Source organism: Gambusia affinis, linkage group LG10 (assembly GCF_019740435.1).
Source record: "Gambusia affinis linkage group LG10, SWU_Gaff_1.0, whole genome shotgun sequence".
NCBI lineage: Eukaryota > Metazoa > Chordata > Actinopteri > Cyprinodontiformes > Poeciliidae > Gambusia > Gambusia affinis.
Genome location: NC_057877.1, coordinates 4,539,691 through 4,562,538, shown reverse-complemented (window position 1 = coordinate 4,562,538; position 22,848 = coordinate 4,539,691). Strand labels below are relative to the sequence as shown.

General features: G+C 40.5%; 1 protein-coding gene across 4 annotated transcripts in view; it reads right to left on the bottom strand.

The window, feature by feature from the left end:
- The window catches only part of LOC122838285 (LIM domain containing preferred translocation partner in lipoma), a 174,433-nt gene that overhangs the window by 41,179 nt on the left and 110,406 nt on the right, over positions 1-22,848 (bottom strand). For all 4 annotated transcript variants that reach the window (XM_044128813.1, XM_044128814.1, XM_044128815.1 and 1 more), the window contains one exon: positions 3,832-3,928. In XM_044128813.1, the coding sequence (XP_043984748.1) occupies positions 3,832-3,928 (97 nt within the window). The remainder of the gene's footprint in view (positions 1-3,831; positions 3,929-22,848) is intronic.

Here is a 22,848-nt window from a genome sequence, read left to right as displayed (position 1 = left end):
ATGAGCTATCTAATGGGCATGGGAACTAATTCCAGGGCAAAGGGGATTAAAGGCTAAAGCAAGAGGGAGCAGCGCGGGGCTGGCGCTCTCTGGCAGCTCAGAGTGCAGAGGGCGGAAAAACAGAGATGATGTATAAACGCACAGAATCCTTGCCTCCTGAATCCTATTTTGCAGAATAGCATTAAAACTGGCATCTTGTTTAATCCTGACAGTTCTATATTTTCAGACGGGGTGAGGGTGGAAGGGGGGGAGAGGAGAATTAAATATTTAGTGATTCAGCCAAGAGGAGGAAAATAAAGGAAAATATTCTAAAGGAAAATATGAAGAGAGCCTCGGAATTTGCTGAAAATCTACATTTTTATTTTTTTTGTCACTGATTACATCTATTGCCTGTGAAATAATTGACAAAATCTGTCTTGGCAGTTTATAGAGTCTACAGTTGAAGCCAGAAATTTACATACACTGAATAAAAAGACAGAAGGATTTTTTTTTTCTCACTACCTGAAGTCAAATCAGACCAAACTTCTCTCCTTTTTTTTTTTTTAGGTAAATTAGAACGAAATTAGTTCTACTTGCTAAATATGACAGTAGTGAGAGAATGAATATATCAGAGATTTATCTATGAATCAGAAGTTCACGTTCGTTTCCTCTGTGTTTGGTAGCGTTGTCTTTGAACTGAATGACTGGGGTCAAACCTTTTGGGTTTCCTTCCAGAAACTTCTCACAACAGTTTGCTGGAGTTTCGGTCCTCCTGACAGAACTGGTGGCTGACTCACTCACACACACATTTTCAGATCTACCCACAACTTCTCCATAAAACAGAGTGGGGATTTGTGACGACAAATCCAAAGCATTGTCTCTGCTACCACTTGGACAGTATGCTGAGGGTTCCTGTCCATTTGGAAGACCAATCTGTGCCTGAGGTTTTACTTCCTGGTTGATGTCTTCAGATAATGCTTCAATATTTCTACATCGTGTTCCTTCCTCATGATTGGTGCATTATTTAATGAAGTGCAACAGTTCCTCCAGGAGCATAACAGTCCCACAAAATGATGCCTCTACTTCACAGTTAGGACGGTACAAGTATCCCGGTTTTTCCTCCAAATGTAATGATGGTCATTATAGCCAAACGGTTCCACCTTTGTTTCATCAGACCACAGTACACATCTCCAAAAATGAAGTTCTTTGTCTCGATGTGCATTTGGTAAATGCAATCTGGCTTTTATGCTTCTTTTGGAGTGACGTCTTCTTCCTCACTGAGTGGCCATTCAAGGACAGTTTAACTATGGATGATGACTCTGTGTTTCCAGCGTCAGCCAGTTTCTTCATGAGGTCTTCCGCTCTTTTCTTTTTCTGCGACACAGAACCCATCTGTGACTCCTGTGTTGTATAATTGTTGGACATTCCCATCAAGTCTGTCGTTGGCTAAAATTGCTCAAACAGCCTTCAATCATTTGTAAACTGTTCCGAATAATGAACCAGAGATGTGAAGCTCCGTAGTTCTCTTCGTCATGTCTTGACTCATTTCTTTAGACTTTCCAATCATGTCATGTTTTACTCATAATAATATATTTTCACCATGTTATAAGTGAAGTAATCTGCCAGTGGAATTGGCACTTTTTCATCAATCTTGAGGAATTATTCACTTAAAAGCTCCAATTTCTTCCTGAATAGTTACTTGTTAGTTTTGTCTGTTTTTATATATATATATATATATATATATATATATATATATATATATATATATATATATATATATTTCATTTCCGTTGTTCCGCCAGACATAGTAGTGGTGGATAAACAACAGAGGAAAGTTGTGGATGTGGCAATACCAAGTGACTGCAACATCAGGAAAAAGGAGCATGAAAACTAGAGAAATACCAGGGCCTAAGGGAGGAACTGGAGAGGGTTTGAAGGTGATGACCACAGTGGTGCCTGTGGTCATCGGGACCAGGGCAGTCACCCCAAACAGGAACAGTGGCTACAACAGATCCCAGGAACAACATCAGACATCTCAGTCCAGAAATGTGCAGTACTAGACACAGCCAAGATACTGCGCAGAACCCTCAAGCTCCCAGGCCTCTGGTAGAGGACCCGAGCTAAGAGAAAGAAGAATCACCACCCGCGGTGGGTGAGAAGGGAATTTTTTTTTTTTATATATATATATATATATATATATATATATATATATATATATATATGCACTAAAGACTAGACCACAAACAAATGGTAAGACTTTGTGTTTTTGCAATGAACACCTTTTCCTGGTTAGAGAGACACTTTCTAAAAATGGCTTCTGGTGATGCCAAGCTGAACTATTGGGCCTAATCTGGAAAACTGTCCTGTGATTCTGATAACCCACTAGCCTACAGGCTCACTCTGGAAGGATTGTGTCTGTTTTTCTTCCGGCTCCACTAAATGTCACAGCGAAAAACACACAGTGTGCGGCCGTTTCACCATTACTTACATAATTATGCCAATGAAACGTGTTTAAATAGCTTTCTGTTTTCTCTACGAAGCTCTCATCTGCAGTTGTTACACATGCATCAGGTGTCCATTCAGACAGCGTTTCTACGAGCACCTATGACAGCCGCCATTACGAGGAGACTGTTGTCATGCCAGCAGCACTTTGAGCCGAGGATACGAGTCCAGAAATAGCTGAACCTGCTGTTCAGCTCCATTCAAAACACGATTACAGGAAGCGACTCTTTAAATTGTGCCACAGTCCAACACGGAGGCCATGAATCACCACGGTGAGCGACTCCCAGCAAGAAGAAAACTTCAGATTAGTTCATGTGTATTCCTTTTTTTTTTTTTTTAGATTTTTGATTTAGTTTTTAGATTAGAGGTTATGGAGCTGAACCGTATGGATTCTCTGTCCTCTACTTCCTGTTAATTAAGCCCGGTTTTAATTTTGAGGTAATCTTGGACAAAACATGAAAAAAAAAAAAAAAAATCTACCTGAAATCAGTCAAAAAAAAAAAAAAGAAAGTAAATGATTCTCATCAGGAAGATATAACTACATCATTTTTATACAGAAATGCCAAACAATAGAATCTGGACATGTATTAATTACAGTTTTCATACTATACTTATGCTTAGGGCTGCAGCTAATGATTATTTTAGTAATCAATTAATCTGTTATTTTTAATCAGTTATTTAATCAGTTATTTTTATGATGAGTCGGATGAGAAAAATGGCACAATCTGCACAATTTTACATCTAACCACTTAAGCCTTTTTTTGTACATAAGAAATACATTAAAAATGCAAATATACAAATAATTAATCTCCTTTTTTAAATAATAAAATAAGTATTTTTGTTGCCTAAAATGCTGCGACACAGCAATCGTTCAGTGTACGCTTGACAACATGTGAAAGGCTCAGCTAACCCTGTCACAATAGGCAACAAGTCCATTAATTGCATGATAAATTAAAATGTGCTCCATTATTTCCATTTGGACAATCAAATGGAAATTATTGTTGATATTGTTGAAATATTTTTCCCCAATTGCACCAAAGAAACAACCTGCATTGGGGTGATAAAGGCACTGATGTGAATAAGAAAAGGTCAAAACCCTGATTGTTCCTCCGGTTCTACTTGAAAATACACACAAAGCAGAAGAAGATAATGGTGGATTAAAATGTTTCACATTGATGTTCCTATAGCATAGCTGTTCTGTTTGAAAAGATAAAAACACAAGATAATCTGGGATTTATGACAAAATATTTGGGGGCTGCAAAAAAAAAAGTTGGGGGTTGGAGGAGTTTTCTTCTTTAGAAGGTCATTAAAACAAGAAGACAAAGACCAGATAAACTGCGGACGTCTTACCGAAATATTCGTCGGACGGAGGGTTGTCCATGTCGAACAGCATCTTTTTGGTCAGGCGCGCCAGTTCGTCCTCTGCGTGCGCCGCTGGAGCTCCGCCCTGGAAAAAAAACAAAAACAAACACAAAACGTCAGGGTTAAAACCTGAACGAGAGAAGAAAACTGAAGCACAGTCTCCAGGGCCAAACAAAACACACAGAGTAATTAACATGCAGCGTATGCCTTTGCCTTCTGGGATGTCTGACCCTGGTTGAGGGCCCGGACCAGAAGGTTTGCTTTTATACCAAAATAACCCAAAAAACAAACAGTGACCCCCCGACTGAATCTGAAAGAAGAGCTAAATATTATCAGAAAGCTGCTTTCAAGCTGGGATCGTTTTGGGAGGCAGGTCAGGTGAGGGGTATTTAGATGAGATCTGAAATGGACTCTAGATTCGGTGACAGAACCCTCTGAAGTCGTCTCTTTCCTATAAGCCCGCCCGCTTCCTTATCGCGCCGTCTCTGACATCTGTCCTCTGTCCGTTCTGCTTCGGGGCTGACGTGTCGCGTTTGACATTTTCTGCCAATCATCCTTTAGAGCTTGAAGAGGAATAAATAAGTACATTTTAAAAAAGCCTGTCCTGCTCCAGCTCCGGGCCCGGCCTCGATCCCTCGTCTCAGGTGCCTGTTTGTCCTTTTTCGGGGATCCTCCAGGGGCGATGTGTTGGATTCTCTCTGTTTTGCTGAGCGGAGAAGCTTTTTCTTTTCTTTTTTTTTCTTCAGATAACGGCCACACGTCGATGGCCTTCCTAGATCTTTGCTGCAGATTTGATTTTCAATAACCCAGAGATCTGCAGCGACCTTTGAGCGGCTTCTAATTGCGACACCTGGGAGAGGTCGCAGTGGTTTCCGTCTCTTTTATTCACGCTTTCACGCGCAAATCTGCATCTTCAATAAAAGATATGACTAAAAAATACTTGTGGAAGCAGAATGTATGGGTAATTATCCTGCAGTTATCGAATGTGTATTATTTGACTGTTTACCTCTAACCTTTAGGTACTTAGCCTGCGTATAATGAGGGATCCAAAATTCACCCTGGGAAATTCATTACACTTTATCTGTTGATTTTTATGTTTTTCAGTAAAATGTCAACAATGATTACAAAAAGCTTTTGTGTTTTCTATCTAAAGGGCAGAGAGGTGTCCATGGTACAAAGCAGAGTATTCAATAGTGTAGATTGTCTGAATAGCAGGAGGCTTGAATAAAATCCATAGAGATCAATGAAGTGAATTTCACTCTTTCAAAATTCTTGATGTTAAAGCAACATCACAACAATGCCGCGCGGCACAAAACTCAATAAGCAGACGAAGAATTTTGTTTCGCCTGTTGTGACAGTAGCTGATGGGAACGACGACGCGTTAGGGCTAATGTAGAACAGACTTTTAAAAAAACAAAACAAAATTTCTCACAATAAAACTTAAAAATTTTTAGATTACTTTCTGAACTTTTCTAAAAAAACAAAACTTAAGTTGCAAAAATAGAAAATTTAACAGCTTTCAAATCATTTTTCTAGAAAATTTCTCAAATTATGTCTGAGCTTTTCCTAGCAAATGTTCAACTTTACAAACTCAGAAATGTCTAAACTTCTTCAAGACAAATATTTTGAGTATTTTTGTAACAAATTTTCAACAAATTTTTAGAAATGTATTTAATTTTTCCAGTTAATTTCTTTTTGTCTGAAATTTAATCCTAATATGCTGTCGTAGTTTTGAGGTTTGAGGCCTTGTCCACAGTAGGACAGAGTGGCGCTAATCTCTCAGCAGGACTTCTGTCCTGCTGAGACATTAGCGCCACACTTGAAAGCAAGTCTGTAGCGCAACCACATAGTTTTTATGCTATGTGGCTTAGAATCACACCAACAGCACAAAGGAGTACTGAGTAGCAGAACTGAGGGCACAAGTGCATCATTCAGAGAATACGCTGTACTTTTTTTTTTTGCTACTTCTAGTTTAAACAAGTTCCATTCAAGTTGCTATGTCCTTCAGTAGCCACCAGGGCGAAAGGAGCTACAGGTTCTGCAACCCAATCGAGCAAATGCTAAATTACAACAGCTTAGGTAGACCACAATGTCCGGGATTGGAAAAACTTCACAGTTTCACAATGAAGCAACACTTTATAAGGACTGAAACAATTAATCAGATTAATTGTGATTAATCAATCTTTTGAAATAAGCGTCAACAAATTCAGTGATCGATTAATCGTTGGCTGCAGTATGCATTCTCACGAATTGCCATTTGCTGAAAGAATACCTTCAGAGCAGTAATTATATCAGAACTGTACTAAAAAGTCATTTATATTTTGCATTTAAGAATGTAAAGTGCAAAAAAAATAAAGAAAAAAGAAAAAACATTTGTATGTAAATATGTTTTACCCAGAACTCCTGAAGTGACAGACAGTCTTTGCTTCAGTTTGTTCAAATTCTGTAATAATAATAATAAAAAAATCTCCAATTAAATACCTTTTGCTGCACAGTATGGATGTTAAGTCAAGCAGGAAGGGCTGAGCTTTTCACACGGTGATGTTGGAAGGATTTTGCAAATGACAAAGCCTTCACTAAATGAATGCTACATTGCTGCATTTAGGCAATAAAATATTTTCTTATTTAAAAGAGGAATTGATTTGCTTCTCTACCGGTACATCTTTAAATGCATTTCTAGCATTGTATTAAACGGTTAAATAAAAAAATGGGAAGAATGTGCAATTGCTTTTTACGCGCTTAATCAATTAATCGCCAGAATAATCAATAAAATAATCATTAGTCGCAGCCCCAATGAGGACTGAACCATGTCACCAACTAACAACTTTCCTGAATGACATGTTCTGTCTGCCTTCTCCTGCCGTTTACTGGCATACTACGACAGAAAACAACACATTTCCATTTGGTCCAAAATCAACATCCGTTTTCCATTTCTAACCATTATGATCCACTTAAAGCCCGTCTCTCTGATGCGCTGTACCCAAACAATCGGGAAAGCCTTTTTTTGTTTTTTTCTTCACTGTGCTCGAGTTTTCCCTGCATGCCGTGGGAGGGTTCGCCCGCCACGTGCGGCGCGCCATCACGCTGCAGCTCCACGGGGCACACAGAGGTGAGGGAGAAAATGGGCTCATCATAAGGCTCCGCTTGGCAGCTGTGCAGAACTTAAAACCAAATGAACATGAGAAGCGCTAGACGTATTTGAGAAACACTCATGAATTAAAAAAAAAAAAAAGCAACCTTCTGCTGATATGTATGAACGATGTGAAGATGTGGTGAATTATTGAGATGATGTACGAAGATGTAGACTCAACGTTAAGTATGGAAGGCAAAGGAATATTTTGTTTAGATGGACAGACAGATTTAGAGCATTATTTGTTACGATGGTTTGGATTTATGCCTGAAATTAGCAATTTTTTTGTTTAGTGTCATTACAATTTTTTTCTTATAGATGCCCAAGAATAGATAACTGCTCAGGTTCACACACACGTTTCTGCTTACGTCAGGGGTCATAATGTTTTGCTGGAACTCTTACAATGTATCACATCATATTTACTCCGGGGGGAAACAGAAAGTGACGGCGTACTTGAAACAAGTTCATAGAAACTCTGGTTTACTATTTTACTAACTTATGTACTCAGCTAACTGTGCTGCAGAGCTACCAATAGTTTGTGCATAAACAGTAACTACACATTTTAGACAATCTGGTTTATCTGTGTTAGAGGTTAGATTGGGCCTAAAAGAATCCAACCCGGACTGGCCCAAGCCGGCATTGTGTGTGAGCCCAACCCGAACATCAAGAAAATAACTCTGACCCAAACCCGGCCGAGTTCACACCATAAATCTAAACTCTAATCTGTATTACTCATCACCAAAAAATGTTTTTTTTGTTGTTGTTTTTTTAACCCAATTCATCTTTTGGTTGAAAAAGGTACGTTGTTTTAGTTTGGTAAGTTGACGTTATATTTCAGTCCTCTCCCACCACTGGAAATACTTCTGCTGGAAATCCAAAGGGATTTGAGCTAACATCAGTCCAAAAGCATCAAATGCACAGACATAATATTCTGCAATCTGACTCAGTGCATATGTAGAACCTGAATAAAGAACACAGAGGTATTCCAATTCACAGAATAGGCCATCTATCTGTACTTTATACCCAGAGGGAGTGAAAAGCGCTCAGCTCTGCTTACTGCCCACCATGGATCTCAGAGTGTAAACTTTATGACGCATGGCTGCTGCTTGGCCCGGATCAGGATGCGGCCCCGCTGATGAAGGAAGCTCAGACAGTAGGCCTCATTAGCTGTGAGGGATCAACATGTCGGACGGAGGAGCGTGTCTGCCCTGCAGGAGCACTTTCTTTCTAGAAAGCAGCTGGGCCGGGATTCCTTGGCACCTCGCGCCCCGCTCAGCCGTTATTAGCCCGGATCGCATGATGGGAGGATTAGTGGGAGATGAAAGGGGAGCTCTCCTCAGTGCTCCAGTATTTCTTTGTTGTCACCTTTACATGCCGCGGCTTTTCTTAGAACCTGCTCACTGACCAAAAGGTGCCACGCGCCGGAAATAGACACAACAACAAGCCACACAAAGGAGAAACGCGGTAAATCTCTTTTAGAGTCCCTGTCGCCTCGCAGAAGGTCTGCGGCTGTCAACCCGTGCTGTTAATTTAAGACAGTCAAGTAGACAGTTGAACACGGTTAATCTTCGCTCCACATCAAAAGCGGGTTGGAGAGCGAACGAAATGCACCCATTACCAGAAACAGACTCTTGACTTTAAGCTTCATTTATATCTTATCCGGCTCTCCGTCGCCCCGCAGCAACGCTCTGCCTGAGAGTTTAAAGCACCTTGTTAGGGAGTCTTTTGTGACAGCATGGAATAATTTTTCACTTGAATAAGAGAAAGAAATTGCTTCCCTGCGTGCTTTATGATTGCTTCGCAGCTCCTGTTCGGCTTTTCAGAGACAACAATGGGAGCTGTAAGGCAGCAGTGAGTGCGGTGGGCGCGAGGTTTTTTCCCAGTTATGTCTGGCTTGGTCCGGTAAATTGTTTTGCCTGTGCCCTCAGGACACTCGGGTCCCGGTTTCATTGAAGTTGGGGCTTAAATTTAGCGGTGACTGGGTTAACAGCTGCACCTGTTGTCTTCTCTCATGTACAATGAGTCTGAAGAGGCAGAAGGGCTGTAGAAGGGGTTCAGGTCATCTGTCTGCTTCCTTTCAACAGCAGTGATCCTCCTTGAAAGACATCCTGACGGGCCGCCGAACGCCTTCGGACAGACCGAGGCTTCAGAGGCTCGTAAATGCCAGAGCACTTGTAATCAAAAAACAACAATAAGACGTGAAAGCGGCCGCTGCTCGATGCGTAACGACGGACTCTGGGAGCTGGTCGCTGCCCGGCTGCCGAGTCTCTGAATAAAGCTGTGAGGAGCGCTCAATGTGGAATTGGCATTGTGTCAAGAGTGATTAAGTGAGTGGTGGAGTGGAAGTGGATGGGAATGAAGCTGTAGGGAGAAGGGTGGTGGAGGGAGGGTTTTGCTCGTGAGATGTTCTCACCTGACGTCCTGACTGTCCTGCCAGGATCCAAACCTCAGGACCTTTGTTTTCCCACCAAAGTGACAACAACTACTGCTCACAGGGCATCAGAGGCGCAACGGAGGAGGGCAACGCAACGAGAAGCTGATCCTGTTTTACACCTCACTGCCCCTCCGCCCCAACGGTGCGGCTCGAGAGGGACGTACAGATATGGACTGTCACCACAACGCAACTCACGGGTCGCTCTCCCATTCCGCTTCAACCCGAAGGAAGTGCAGCTGAAGACAGGAGGTGATTGGTCAAGAACAGAACTTACTGCTATAGAAACTTCACTGCAATAGAAAAATTTGGCCTGTAGCAGAATTACTGTACCAACAATTTGGTACAGCAATACGCTGCCTGCCAAACCTGCGACAGCTAAATAAATCAAGATGATGAATCAGGAAGGGGCAATATTATGTAAAACTGACTTCTTTTTTTTTTTAGCTTTACATCATATTCTAATATTATTCCCTCATCTAAACGTGTTGCTTTGATTCTTTCAAGCATGTTTGAGAAATCCTTTCATCTCCCTTGGCAACCATTCAGCTGTGCAAAATGACTGGGTGAACCCAGCGCCGCAACCGTGGAGCTGCAGTTTCCAAGCTTCCAAACATCCGGCTCACAGAGCAGCGCTCACCCAGTACTCCCACACTGAGCTCCTTCAGACTAGCCAGCAGCAATTAGCAAACATCTGGTGGATCTGTGCATCTGCAGTCTCATTATTCAGCTACTTCTCAGTACAACACTGGTAAGAACAATAAAGGGTTAAAAGTTAATGTTGTGTTGACATCCTGGAGGCAGAGTGTCAGAAAGAACAGGAGCTTCTTAAAGAGACAGAAGCCCAATTTCAAGGGGTTAAATTACAAAATCAAATTTATTTTAATCATATTTGATAAATACAGCATTTTTATAACAACTGAAGGTAACATAGTTACTTCATTGGGTTATAAAATGATTGGATGTGGCAGGAAAACACACAATACTGCCCCTTTAAGATCTTGTCCTATGTGCCCCTTTTATCTCTGAGCACCTGCCCCTCCAAATGTCTCTGCACGGCCCTGCCTACTTAGTTTCTGTGTTTGATGATGATTCAAAACCTCTCTGATCCACATCCAGAACTAAACTTGCTGCCCATCTCCCATTAAAACACCGGCTGTGATGGGAGACTGAGAGAAGAAAAACGTGCCCATCCCAGTGATAGTTATAACTTGTCAAGATGTAACATTGACCAATAGAGACAAAAGAAACTGTGATAGATCCCGACTATGATTCTTCTTCTACCTTTAGTTGAAAACAGCACTCTGTGTCTACAGCAATATCCTTTGTTTGGAGTTTTGGTCCTGGATTTTCTGACTCAACCTTGCTGCAATCCTCCTGGCCCCCAAAGTGTCTCTCTTTAGGCTACAATGAAAAAGAATTGCTAGTTTAAGAGCCAAAAAGACAACTTTACCTTTTCACACACGATAGTTTTCTTTGTAAAAACTGCCGTTCATTTAAAAGGAAGGTTTCTTTACGTGAAGTCATCGCTTTGGGAAGTAGTAGGTCTGAGCAAGAGGTTCTGGGCCACTAACATCAACACGTGTAGGCAGGCGGGGTTAGAGCAGGCAAACATGGGGACCATATGCAAGGTGATTGGAGTATGATTCAGTTGTACATAATAAACTGTAGGTCTGGACAGTCCGGACAAGTGTTTTAGTAAGTGATGACTCACTATGTAATCATGTGAATGAGAAAAACATAATGTCTCAAGGAAGTCAATGGGATAACAGCGGCTATTAATTTTCTTCAATCAAGGTCAGCAACGTCCAGACCCTGAACAGAACATTGGTATTGTGCAATAGCACGGTGTGATCTCCTGTGAGGTGAGCAGATGACAGAAACACGTCGGCCATTATAACATAAGCAGTCATCAGTCATTAGAAGCAATAAAGCCATCCATGTTCAGTTCACTGGGAGTCTATAAATAATATAAAGGAACAAATCCTTAATTCTCACAAATATATTTAAATGATCTGATACTAACTTATTTGAGACCTTTAAACATGGTATTCTCCTTTTTGGCAAACATGAACAAAACCATTTTGGAGTCATTAAAAGTTACTTTTTTTTAAGAGGTGAAAAAAAGATATTGACTTTTTGGGCAAACGTTTGAACAGTAGCTATTCACTGTGAGGTTGTTATACAAACAGGTCATCTTTATGGGGATGTGACATCAAAGTACCAAACCTTTTCTAAATAAGAAAATTGAAGAAAAGTGAGTCAGTGAAAATCAGCAGCATGCGGCTGCACCAGCACCATCTGTTGGAGGGCCAAATTTCTATCATTCTTGAACTGCAGTTGGGGGGCCACACATGGCCTCTGCCTGGGCTGCAATCTGCACATCCCTGATTAAAACTAAGATTCTTGTTTTTGTTGGTTTCTTTTTTTTGGGGGGGGCGGGGGGGGGGCTTGTACCATATTCACTCTGCAATCCTTTATTACCCAATTTTGGTGGGTTAAATTTAGACCCCATTATGTGTTGAGACCTTTCAACTCACTGTGAGGAACAAATGTTCTTGGAGGACATGGGTTAGGTCGATTGGTCTCTCTAAATTGACCTTACGATTAACTATGGTCATGTGTGGTTGGTTGTCATGTGTTTTTGTGTTTGTCTGCAGCGGCTGGACTGCAACGGGTGGATGGAGGTACAGTAACATGGGGAGTTGCTATTGACTTGTGCCTCTTAAGCCTTGTCCAAAATAAATCATGATTATTCCAAATGTACCAAAGTGTCATTTCTAAAATGCATCATATTTTCCCAGAGATGTCATGACCTACACAAAGCAACCCAAAACAAAATGGTAGGCCTGTATGTGGAGCAGTAGGGCTGCTAAAGAAATACACACAAGAAAAACAGACAAAGACGACAAACAGCGTGACTGTGTGGTTTATGGATGGAAACGCTGGTGTGTGTATTTAGGTTAAGAGGTAGGTTATATGTCATCACGTGTAGAAATTACCCTACATGAGAATTGTTTTGTATACCACGTATTGAAAAGTATTGTTTCCAGGCACCTAAAAAGTTTTTGCATGTGGAGGCAAGAACGAAACATTTTAGAGTCTTGCCCCTAACAAATAACATTTACGGTGGTAGTAAACTCTTTTTCAAAATTCCAATAATCTAGTGTCACAGTTTGATTGAAAAAGGTGTAAAACAACCTTTGCTACTTGCTGACTTGATTTTCTTGGCTGTCTAATAATGGACGATGCATGCTCAAAACAGTTCGCTCAGGTTTATTGACCGACCAAGTCCTACGTTGTGATGGACAGTAACATTTTGATTACTTAAAAGTTGTACCCTCCTAATTAGGTCAATCGTTTTTCTTCTTTTGCATTTGTCCAGAATCAACAATGAGATCAAGCAGCTGGATAAACAACAAGCCCAACAAAAAACCCCCCACTAAGCTGAATGTGACAGCAACAAGAGAGGAAGCAGAGCCCCAATGAACAACAGATAAACCCTTAATCTGTGTCTGTATACCTGCAGCCATCAATCAGCCTCATAGTGCCTCTGTTCTGCTCACCAATGCCAAACTGCACTTCAAACCTCAAGCAGCCTTACCTTTAATAACGGGTAAACATTCCCGTGCACCATCAGCACAAACTCAGGGAGACATAATCACTCGCAGCTATATTTATCCGCAGATTAAATGATGATGGACTTCACAATGAAAAATGCTCTTTACTGTCAATGGAGCTGCAGCTTTAAGTCAAGCTTCAGTCGGCTCAATCTGACATGCCGCTTCCTTTTGTCTCCCCAAATCACAATGGAATTATCTGAAATGGACCGATGGCCCTCAAAAAGCAAATAAAGCCTAATAAGGGGAATAATAAAACCCCGCAACAAGCAAATGGACCACTGCATTAGTGAGGGTTCATGAGGGGATTGGACCTTTATTATTGGATTGAAAACGTCAAAAAATACGTATTTGTTGCCGCAACACTAAACGAGCGATTACAGCAGCTTAGGCGACTCCGTTTTACCACAACAATGAAAGGATTGCTGGATCGGGCCCACTCTCCGTTCTGGGGAGTTTCTGCGTGCTTCCTGCACGTCTCTGTGTGTGTCGACAACGGAACGGCCGATTCGCTTTTAATTTGAGCCTTTCATTAGGACGAAAACACCAATCATCTGGTCCTTCCTCGGGGGAAACTGAAACTTGGATGAGCAACACAAAACCACTCATTATGTCAAGTTAAAGAAAACACAGCACTTCAGGACATTTGTGCTGATTGCTGGAGATTTCGAGCACACCGCTTTGTAAGTCCAGCATTCCAGCAATATTATTCCTCTTGTAGAACAGAAACTTGTAGAACAGCACTGAAGAGGTAAATTAAACAGTGAAATTGCACAAGCTCTATGGTGTGGTATCAGTGCCTAAATTAAGGCTATTGTGCACCCAGCAGTGTCTACTTCCCTGTCGCATGAGGCTATATCCATTCCAAAGCCAGCTACAAATCTGATCATTTATAGTCCGGCCCCAGCAACTGAGCAACCGCCAGAGGTGAGTGGCTGGCGTTGGCAAATGAGAAAATTACTCACTTGCCTTAGCGTTAGAGAAGCTAGTGACTAGCATGCCGCTTCATTCCCTACTTCCTCTGCTGGCCACTAGCATGGATAGGCTAGCGTTAGCATTGGATAGGCTGGCAACTAGCATGCCTAGGCTGGTCATCTGCGAGTCATGCTTTCTTCTTTAAAGGAAATTTTATCACGAAAACTGGTTGGCAAAAAACACGGTTTGCCATCTGTCTCGGATTTGCCGGGATGTCCCGTAATTTTAGCCAAACTAAAGTGTCCCGTACGGTACGCTCTTTAGCCCATATTTGGAATGCTGTCTGCAACTAGACGGCACTCCTGTCCTTAAACATTACCTAGAATAAGAATTGGTGTTGAAGTAGAAAGCGCGGCACAGCTGAGCTTCTGAGTCTTCGAATGAGTTTTCAGTCAGAGTTGCTGAATTGGCAAGTCTACATACAACATCTGAGAGAACCACACTTTAGATTGAGTAGTATGTGTTCTTTTGAGAGTTTACTGTAATACAATGCCAGCATAAACATACTGTATTATACGGAGATGAAGTTAGCTTCTGATTTGGTGACTTGTACTTGCAGTGTTCACAATTTCTGACATCACTGGTGAAATTTGATGCGTTTCTTCCTTTTAAAGGTGTTTGCTGACGTCAAACGTTGGACAATGACATTAAGGTCCAATCAGGTCTTTTCTATTATTTTCTAAATAATTCTGGCACCACCGGTCCACTGATGCCACCATTACTGTGGTCTCAGCTTTACCCGGCCGTCACACAGTTCACTTCATGTTTGACTCCAGAGGCCCACATGATTGATTCCGCAAAGTGGCAAAGCAAGCCCACATCATCACCCTTCCATCAGCATGTTTTTTTTATTTATTTATTTATGCATTTAATTTGCAGTTTATTTATTCATTTCATAATGTTTTGTGACATTTTGTAAAGCTACTTTACATATTTCATGGACTTTTATTTTTTAACTTTGATTTTTTTTTCCCATGGTCTTTTTACTTTATGTTCTGATATAATAATAAATAATATATTATTAGATATTAATAATAATATCTAATAATATATATTACCATATAAAACAGACAAAATAAACTCCTAGTTAATTTTTTTTGTATATATATATTTGTTTTATTTTATGGAGTATTTATTAACTATTTATCAATAACAGTATTTATATGTTTAGTTATGAGTGAAATGTTTGTGAGAATTCTTAAAATCTGGCTGAATTTCAAGTATAAATAATTTGTAATATTGTCGGATTTTTATGTTTTTTTACTGGAAGGCTTATGAATCTTACTTTGACATGGCCACTCATTTATTTATGCTTTTCACTTCGACTTTTGGGGCGTTACAAGGCTGAAATCTGGGTCCATAAATGTACAGAGAACGGATTTACTCGAGCCAATGCTGCAGCTTCACGGCCGTCCATTTTTTTTTAAGTTTGCTTTTCGGTGACACAGCAGATCACTTTCACAGAAAAGTGGCGCAGTGACTCAGTCAGAAGCCTGACCAGGCACATTTCAGACGAACGGGGAACCCACTCGCCCTTCTGATTGCAGGTGCTCCACTTAAGATGCAAAACTAAACAGCATAATTTCCCGAGCTAAAGCTGCCCCGTCACTTTTCCATCAGCCGCATTATCGATTCATTTCATGCAAATGCACACAAAAGGGGGTCTGAATATATTTGTGGCTTTATGTAATCCAGTTGATGAATTTGCTTGCCTGCAATGCTAAACAGGTTATGAGTAATCTGTGCTGCATTACACTTTGAGGAGAACCATTACAGCGCTGCAAAAATTAAGCTCAGGGCCACGTTCTGAGGAGGCGCAGATAAAGTATACATTCTCTCCAAACAAAATAGGTCATGCTGTTTCAGCTCCAATTAAATGCTGAAGAAAAAAAAAAAAAAAGAAAAAAAAAAAATCAGTCAACCGTAGAGCAGTTGTGTACAGAGCAGATAATTAAAAATTAACCGATTCTATAACTGACGGGTTTTTATGCTCTTTTTTTTTTTGTTTTTGTTTTTTTTTCCCCACAGAAGCGCAAATCTGTGGCGTTAACAGAATTCACATAGCATGATCGGCCCGGGTGCGTTCGCGAGACACGGAACGTATGTACAAGGGTCTTTCTACGCATGGAAGATGGTGCGTGCATAAAAACTAGGTCATCTGTTCAGAACTGACACATCCCCCTGCAAACAGATATTTGAAAATCAGAGAGAGTTGAAGAGAGAGGGGTGCCACGAGCAATCTGGGGAGGAAAAAAAAAAACACCCCCAGAAAAGACAACCACAACAACAAATGACTGCACAAATTGCCGGGACTGAGATAAAACTTATTTGGCGCCTCCCGGTGTACCATTACAGTCCTGTGAACTGCTGCAAACGCCATATTAAAACAGGATGCAGGTTTTCCTGGTTTTCGGTGAGAGAGCCGCGCCTCCGTCCGGCTCTGGCCTCATCTGGGAACCCGGGATCTATATTTAAGGCCGCGTGCGGCGGACATAATGACGGCCCGCACGGGTCAGTCTCCTCAAGTCCATGTCCTGGCAACAAGCGCTTCCCTTCTGCGATGCGCGCCGACGTCCACCTCCTGTGTAATTTCACCTCTTCGCCAAAATAAAACCATGATTTATCCGTGTCACTCCCCACCTCTAAACATCATCTGGATGACAGTCTGACCCAACAGCCAACACCTCAGAGGGGGAGCGGGAGGGGGACGCTTCCTTGATTAGACAGAAATGTGGAAGAAAAAAGAAAAGAGAAGAAGTTTAGAAAGTGCACACGTTTCAGAGTCTCCAACCCGGGGGAGGAATAAAAGCCCCCCTATTTGTGGGCAGGAGGAGGATGTGAGGAGCTCAGGGAGGAAGAAAGTTTCTGCAACTCTCCGTAAACAACAGGGGAACTTGTTTGTGAGCTTGGCTGTGATTGGGGTGGTGGGTTGGGGGTGGGGTGTATGCACATGAAGAGCCAACAGGGGACACTGTTCATACAGAGGAAGACGGGTTTGGCTGGGGCTTTACAAGTTTGAAGCCTGCTTCTAATCATACGGAGTAGCTAATGTGTCTGGATGTGGATTATCGCGGTCAAACTCAGTTTACACAAGATTCCTGTTTATTTTAAGCTACATCTAAAATGACACACTTTCTAGATTTTGTCACGTTTTTCTATAAAACGCAAATTTCCCTGTGCTTTAACGAGATCTAATGTGGCAAGCGAGGAAAATTGGTGTAGCGCAACAAAGACGGGACACATTTTGTTTAAATAAATTACAAACAAATTCAAGACTGACCTTTTCTTAAGTTTGCTTTTCGGAGACACAGCAGATCACTTTTCCGGAAAAGTGGCACAACAATCCTGATGTTTGTGTGGAGGATTTGAAATTTGACTGGGATTCAGAAAAGCCATTGTTTTTTTTTTTTATTGTTGTTTTCTTTACGTCCTGTTGGACGGTGTGGCATTATGAGACGGTTTAAAGTGAAACAAGGAGATAAGAGAGGAAGAAGAGAGAGCAAGTCAACACCTTTAAGTGTGCTTGTACACCTGCAGAAAGAAAAGAAAACTAAACCGAAACAATCACATAACAACTATAACATCACCAAAAAGAACACTGTAAAATGAACACAAGATGTTTTTAATGGCAAACACAGTCAAGTGTAATGTTTCAATTATTTAAATGGGTGGATTCCAATTGTGTGATTTAGGTCCCTTAATTTAATGTAAATCAACTTTCGAAACTTAAATTTTTGTCATTTATTCTCACTTTGTTTCTCATTTAGTCGACTGTATTCACATGTCAGACATGAAATACAAATACAGTCGAGGTTTCTAAAAACAACAACAAAAACATTCATATGGAATTTAAAGAGATAAGTGATAATCCGTTCATTAAAAGAGTTTCGCTCAGATCACAACCTTTGCAGCCCAACCAGACAAACGTCAGCTTCTTCTCCTCTGCAGACACAGGAGCAGAGCTGGTCGGCCAAGAACAAACTCAGCTGGGATATTTCAGATTGCTCCAGCTCACTGGGCTGCAATGACAGCTATCGATCCGGAGGGTTATTTAGCAGCTGTGCTGTTTGTCTCACAGGGTCAGGAGGTGAACGGGACGGCAGGGAGGGTGTTATTTAAGAGCAGGCAGAGTGACAAACACCTAAAAAAAAAAAAAAAAACACTCCACGGTGGGGAGTGAAGCGGCCAATCGGCAGCTGAGTAATCCAAACGTGACATTAAGCTCAGATCCTCCAGAGTGAAATCAACAGGCTGATGTGGAAACTGATGGGCAGTTTGTCACACAGCTGACTTCATCTGCTTTCACACTCCTACTGTCATCAGACTTTAAAGGATCCTTAGAAATTCTGACTTCAGCTCAACACACTGACCCTACAAGTCAGAGTATTGTGTGTGTGTGTGTGTGGGAGTGTGTGTGTGTGTGGTGTCACTTTGCTCTTGGACTGCATCGGGGAAATCCAGATTCTTCATTTTCATAACATTTGTGCTGCAATACTAGTAAAAAGTGTAGAGTACACTGCAAAAACTGAAATCTTTGACTAAACATCTCAGGTCAAAGAGATTTCTACTCGTTTCTACTCTGTTAAGATACTTTTTCCAATAAGATTTTTTTATGTTAGAAAATATTCTAATTTCCCATCATCAAAAGTCCTTTTCAGAATACTTCTAGAGCTCTCTCAATAAGACATTAAAACCTGATATTAAGAATTTATTAGTATTTGCTAGAAACTATAAAATCAATTGTTACAAAGCAACTTCACAACTATTTCACGCATTCATCCGTGTATGTGCTATTGTTGCTCCTAACATTTATTCACCGTTACATTTTTTTCTTGAAAGGGAGGGTAAAGTTTAGTATCGTGTTTCAAGTAGCTAACCAGCAGTGATCAACAGCGGGGGTAGATCTGTACTAGCTTCATAAACTTGGAGAAAACTCAAATCCTTTTAAAACCTTCATCCATCAGAGACAGCAATTTACTCCATGTGTGCTAATTTCTGCTAAACAGGAAAAGGCTTGCAGCAATGCTACTTTCAAATCTTTGAGTGACACAACTCCGCGACGGCCCTCCCGGCTCTGATCTCTCTCGTTAATGACTCTATTGACGCTGGAGGTCCGTTGATGAGCAGTGAAACCGTTTTAAACATGGAAGCAGCCGCTGATGTGTTGCTATGAGAAAGGCGCCTATAAACAGACCCACATCGAGTTACAGACTTCAAGGACCAGGTCCGGCAGAGTGACCTTTTCTCTGTAAAGGAGTCAGTAAACAGATCCACTGGGGACCACCACCACGAACTGTTTCGTTTGACAACATGGTCGGTGGCACAGCAGTAATTTTAAACAGCACCACGTACATCATGCCGAATGCCAGGAGAGCCTAACTGATCCCCGTCGTGGAGCTCGACCCGCTTCGGAGCAGGAGAAACTTGAGAGAGGATCCCACAGGAGAATGTGCGCCGCATCATTACAAGGCGGCCAGTCAGTCAACTGATATGAGGCCACAGGTTTAGTATTCTTGACTAACATGAGCTGCAGGGTGAGAGGCTGGAACTGCCTTATGTGGTGCCCATAGTTGTGCATTACCAGAGCTCTGCTAACACTCCACTTATCACACAACTTCATGTCTGATTTTAGTAATTACGTTTTTTTCACAGCCTTAATGTACAAGTAGAACGAGAGGAATGGTGAAAATGGATACAAATACTTAAATGTGTTCAACCCAGTATAGCAATAGCTCAACCAGTGCTGTCATCAGATTAGCATAGCTAAACTGAAATCTGTAGACACCTCGTTACAGAAAAACACTCACTCTCATTTGTCTCATGTAAATAGTAATAAGTTATTTAAAATAAAACACAACTCCTTTTCATTTGAGACTCCAAAAAACAGATTGTTACATCAGACACATCTTTATTGTCTGAACTGTTATGTTCAAAAAGTCAAGTTCAAAAAAAGTGTCATCCTGTAGAAGAGGACAGAACTGCACAATATTTCTGGGAAATGTCAACTCTGACTCAAAGTAACACCAAGTTTCTATGGGCATATTAATTCGATTAGGAAACAAACTCTAAGCTGCTAATGTGATGGTGAGCGCCTTCAGCTACGTACCATGTAGATAAGTTTTATACTCTTACTTTGAAGTAAGACAGGAAATAGTTTTCCAGTGTCTGCTTTGTGCTGAGCCGACTAACAAAGGCGGCTCACACTAACTAGCACTGTGTGTACTCTGTAGAAAAACAATAGAAAAGCTTTATCTGCATCGTAAGAACACCACAATTAGCCAACTGTTAGCAGCTAACGATGCTAATGTTGACATTTGCTTCAGAGCTTCTTATCAGCACTTTTTTAATGGGCCTGGATTTTATTGAAAATGACTGGTTCAAAATCAATACCACACACACTACATAAAGATTACCTGGCTCTTACTAAAACTGAACAGTTTCTATGAAACAGTTTAAGATTTATTAAACTTTCACTCCATTTGTGACGATACAAAAGAGAGCATTTTCAGTCCATTTTACAGTATAAACACCACCTTAAAATTCACAGTACTGAGTTATTGTACACTGACTACACAGTTTATCATTTTTGAAAACATAAAAAGGTTGTTAATTTTAAGCAGTGTTTTCTCAATACTGGGTTCTCCTGTGGGTTGACTGTGTTGTTAGAAACATGGACAAAGCAAAGAAATCTTTGACATAGATCTTGTCCATCTGAACTGAAAACTCCACAAGATGTAAAAAAAATTGACTTTTCTGCATATATTAAAATATTCTTGAAGTGTAGGAGAAGCACAGAAAAAAAGAAACTGAAGTATAACTGGAGTATTAATTGTCTAACATAAGCTGGTTTGCTTTAAAACAACAACAACAAAAAAAAGAGGTAAAAATCACGCTTATGTTTTTAATTGGGCTGTCAAGACAATATCCCTGAGAAACTGCCTGGAAAATGTTCTAATTATACTCTTAGGTTCATTACCTGAACACATCCAGTCACTCACCCACACACAGGCTTATTTTCTACAGGCATGATTTTTCAGAGAGCTACTGCATGTTACTACATGAAAGAAAGTGCCGGACAGAAATAGACAATGCGTCCTTTGTGCGAAACGGCATTTGAACGACAAATGAATACATGTGTTCATGAAAGACGCTTGAATTTGAGGCAGCTTTTTTTAATCTGACTTTGTTGACGTGGTAAAAAATAGAGAACGGCTTTCAGAGTTTTCTCAGAAAGTATTTATTGGTTTTTAATGCTGCTGCCAGAGGGAAATCTCTGTCCAGAAGACTATAAAGAAAAGAAAGATTATATTTAGAGGAGCTCTCTCTATGATGGCACTGTGAAGAAATTAAGCTAGACTGAGGGTTATTTACAACAGAAAAAAAACAACCAAACCAACCTGACGGGAATGTTTTTTTTCTTAATAGAAAATCTCTAATAGTGAAAAAAGTAAAAAGAAAGATGGGTTGATTTCTGGCAAAGAACAAGTGCAATTTGTTTCAAGGTGTGTCTACACAGTAAAGATCACAGACTTGCAGATAACATGCCTTGATCTTGTTGAAGCCTTGGGCTCCTGCTTTGTAGTTACACATTTCAACTCTGCGCCAGCCGCACAAGCCTCTCTCTGGTGATCTGGAGTGGAGCTGGTAACCCTCCACTCCGTTTGCCTGCCTGCATGTTTTATTTTGCTTTTTTTTTTTAAAGGCCTGCCCTTGCCATGCCTCTCATGTTTAGGGTAAGTGGGGTCGCCCAGCTGAGGTGATGACATCACACGGGAAAAGATTCACCCCCGATCAACTTACAAGTGCAAAGGGGTTCAAGTTTAGCAAGCAGAACGACCAGCCATTTCTTGAAAACCATAAAGCTAAACTACTATGCTTTATGGTTTACTACAAAACTACACTTTGACTTTATCAAAAACACACGGTGAGAGAGGATAAAGTTAAATCAACTAATGCCACAATTCAAAACATCAACCATTAAAAACATGACTGATGAGATGGGACTAAACGTTTCTGGCATTAGGTTGCAAAAAATATGGAATTTTGCATGATACCTTAGTTTTATTTCTCTACTTCATTAAAACAGTGTTAAACAAAACTGTTTACCTACCGCTAATTTGTATTTTGTTGTGCTGCGAAACATCCGGTTTCTTATGAATCATCACTAAAAACATTTGATAGGTTAGTAACATTTTGTCATTATGAGTGTGGTTAAAAGAAATTCTAGTAAATGACAACTTCAGCTGGTAATGGGCTGCAAAATTTGTTTGTATTTGAGATTCTGCATTCTGTGACTGGCTTTCATAGAAAGTAGAGGGACGACATTAAAGGTACAGTATGAAAAAAATGTTTCACATATTTGCTAAAACTGTTATATGCTGTGGCAGTATAACATGACACAGGTGATCTGTGGAGAAATGAAACTCTGCCTTCTCCCAGTGCTATTTTTAGAAATACTCAGCTCTGTCAGAAACAACCAATCAGAGTAAGGAGGAGGGTCTTAGCGCTGCCAATCACTCTCATGTCCCCGCCGGTAACAGTTCTGGGTTTTTCATTATAGTTTAGTTTTACTTCATTGTCCCTTTTTGTACAATTCAGTTAGTTTTAATTAGTTTTCAGAGTGTTTGCTAGTTTTTATTAGTTATTAGTTAGATGTTGCTTAGTTTCTGTTTAGTATTTATTAGTTGTGGTAGTAGTATTGGTTTTTTCAAATTTTGGTAAATTTTTAGGAGCAGAATTGAAAAAGGTCAAAATATTGAGATGCAATTTTGTATACATCGATAAGGTAATGGAGACTTAACAGAAATGTTTTCAATTATTGTTCAGCAATAATAACCCCAACTTTTGCT